We start from the raw sequence: 3,154 nt of genomic DNA, 5'->3' as shown, positions 1-3,154 counted from the left end.
GTGTGTGTGTGTGTGTGTGTGTGGGTGGGTATGTGGGTGTGTGTCTATGTGTGTGTGTGTGTGTGTGTGTACTTGAGAAGTCGAGGCGTCTGGTCGTTGACCGGCAGCACGGTGACCTGAGCCGTCCCCTGGACTGTGTGGACGCCATCTGTCAGTCGCAGAGACACGGCGTCCTTCAGGGTTTCTGTGTCATTGTGCATGTACACGATCTTCATGCCTGCAGAGTGAGGAAGAGGAGGAAGAGGAGGAAGAGGGGGAGGGTTAGTTATAAATACAGACCATCTCTGATCTTTCCATCTTTGTTTCTTTCATTCGTTTCTTTTGACTCTAAAAGCACAGAATATAAGATAAGATATACAGTATATACACAGAAGTACACACACATATGTACTGTCCCTGCATACACAACCACACACACACATAAACATGTACGCACATATAAGACCAGCACTCCCAGAATGCACCTGAACACACCTCCATGTAAGACCAGCACACCCAGAATGCACCTGAACGCACCACCCACTAAGACCAGCACACCCAGAATGCACCTGAACACACCTCCCTGTAAGACCAACACGCCCAGAATGCACCTGAACACACCTCCCTGTAAGACCAGCACGCCCAGAATGCACCTGAACACACCTCCCTGTAAGACCAGCACGCCCAGAATGCACCTGAACACACCTCCCTGTAAGACCAGCACGCCCAGAATGCACCTGAACACACCTCCCTGTAAGACCAGCACACCCAGAATGCACCTGAACACACCTCCCTGTAAGACCAGCACACCCAGAATGCACCTGAACACACCTCCCTGTAAGACCAGCACGCCCAGAATGACCCTGAACACACCTCCCTGTAAGACCAGCACGCCCAGAATGCACCTGAACACACCTCCCTGTAAGACCAGCACGCCCATGGGCTCCAGGTCCAAGATAGCGCCCTAAGAGTTGTATTGTCCCTTTGTATGTTTTTAACTTTGCATCAAATTTACCTACGTGTAACAATACAGTAACTTAAACCTGAATCTGATACACAAACCATTCGACCCTTTGTCACGGCGACCCGTCAGCGGTTTTCCTCACCTTGTCGGAGCTCTTGCAGGGTGAAGGAGGTGACGGGCAGGCTCCTCTGCAGGAGCTCGGCTCCCGTGTCCGTGCCGTAGACGCCGTTGATCAGACGGCCGTGAGCCGGCGGCTGCACCAGCGTGAAGGTCAGGACGTCCGGGGGAGCGTCCAAGTCAAAACCGTTCAGGACAGACGGAGTCAGCGCCCTCAGCCCGCCCTCCTTCACCTGCAGGGGGACACCAACAACCTTAGTGGTCCCTAATACTGTATCTGAAGTCTCTTTATATAGACCTTAGTGGTCCCTAATACTGTATCTGAAGTCTCTTTATATAGACCTTAGTGGTCCCCTAATACTGTATCTGAAGTCTCTTTATATAGACCTTAGTGGTCCCCTAATACTGTATCATTTTTACATAGGCCGGGCCAAATTTTCTGTGTGGACAAAACAAAAAAAGGGGAGGTAACCTTACCCCTTATGACATCATAACGGAAATATTCCAGATCGGCCCATCTGAGCTTATATATTCTCAAAGGCAGATCTGTATCCATCTCCCTTTCCACCCACTGGGGGGGGGGGGGCATAAGCAGGCTGGGGGAACTCATATTAATGTTAAAAAATCCTCATAAAGTGACATTTTCATGCAATGGGACCTTTAACACTCGTAGGGTAGTCTGGATCAATGGAAGTACACATCCAGGACAAAACCACCTGCTCTCTGTGTGACGCCGTTCTGAGACTCTGTTCACTTTGGGAAACATCAACAAACTTCAAGCTAGCAACGTCACACGCTGAAAACGTCAAATTTTAATTGAAGATTTGGACGGTGCATCAAGGCCGCCTGCTCGGTCCTCTCTGGGAACGATTGTAAAGATCTATAAAGACTATGTTCAGGGCGTCTACTCTCAAACGGGGACGTTTTGGGACTGATTGGTGGGTTTGATGTGGACGAAGAACACTCAGAGATACTCTGGTAAGAGATAATGAGGAACGAATAGTTACGGATCGTAACTCTAGATTCTGTGAGTATAGGCGTAGCCCTTTGAGAGCTGATGCTTATATGCTAACCATAGATGCTAACTACTTGTCGTAAAGTGACGCATGCGCATCTCAAGTCTGTGACACAAACAACACAGAGCATTTTTTTCTCCTATCCCAGAATGCATCTGTGGTCCTTATTCCCAGTGCTGTGGCGTAAGGTCTGGACATGTGACTCCTCGTGTGGTGACAAACCAAAAGTTATTCTCACACACACACACACCGACACAGACACACACAGACAGTCAGACACACACACACACACACCGACACAGACACACACAGACAGTCAGACACACACAGACACACACACAGACACACACACACACACACAGACACACACACACACACACAGACAGTCAGACAGTCAGACACACACAAACACACAAGTTATTCTTGAGGCGGACGTACGGTGAAGTTGGCGAGCAGAAGCGAAGGCGCCTCGTCATTGGTCGGATTAATGATGATGTAGAAGGGGACGGGGGCGGAGCGGTGCAGCCCGTCACTCACACTGACGGACAGCTGGTCCACAGTAGGCTCCGCCCCTCTGCTCTCTGATTGGACGTAGTTGATGAAACCGGAGGTCAGGTGGACGAGACTGAAGGATTCTGGGACAAAAGAGGTACACCAGGGTCAGGTCAGGTGTGATCAAAACACACACACACACACACACACACACTTAGACACACACACACACACACAGACAGATACACACACATACACAAACACACACAGACGACATCCCACTGACCGAGTGGGACTCCGGCGTTGCTCTTCTCGGAGCCGGGGGCCGGCAGCGTGTTCTCCAGGAAGCCGTGCAGAGGACGCGTCTCCAGGTGGAAGGTGAGCTGCTCGGGGGGGCTGTCGGGGTCCGAGGCCCCCAGGACCCCCCCACACAGACAGGCCGAGGAGCCCTCGTCCACCACCAACATCGACTCACCTGAACCAGCACACAGAGAACATCATGTATCATCCATCCATCGTCCATCTATCGTCATCATCATCATCAATCCATCCCTCCTCCCTCCCTCCCTCCCTCCCTCCCTCCCTC

The 3,154-nt window shown here is 51.1% G+C and overlaps 1 protein-coding gene across 1 annotated transcript in view; it reads right to left on the bottom strand.

The window, feature by feature from the left end:
• The window catches only part of frem1b (Fras1 related extracellular matrix 1b), a gene marked incomplete at its 3' end in the record, with an annotated part of 32,598 nt that overhangs the window by 13,659 nt on the left and 15,785 nt on the right, over positions 1-3,154 (bottom strand). The window contains exons 18-21 of the mRNA XM_034882119.1: positions 2,855-3,043; positions 2,515-2,711; positions 1,086-1,293; positions 73-217 (exon numbers count right to left, since the gene is read on the bottom strand). Of these exons, the coding sequence (XP_034738010.1) occupies positions 73-217; positions 1,086-1,293; positions 2,515-2,711; positions 2,855-3,043 (739 nt within the window). The remainder of the gene's footprint in view (positions 1-72; positions 218-1,085; positions 1,294-2,514; positions 2,712-2,854; positions 3,044-3,154) is intronic.

This window comes from Etheostoma cragini, chromosome 9, assembly GCF_013103735.1.
Source record: "Etheostoma cragini isolate CJK2018 chromosome 9, CSU_Ecrag_1.0, whole genome shotgun sequence".
Lineage (NCBI taxonomy): Eukaryota > Metazoa > Chordata > Actinopteri > Perciformes > Percidae > Etheostoma > Etheostoma cragini.
Note: the sequence above shows the minus strand (reverse complement) of the source record. Positions and strands in the feature narration are given on the sequence as shown.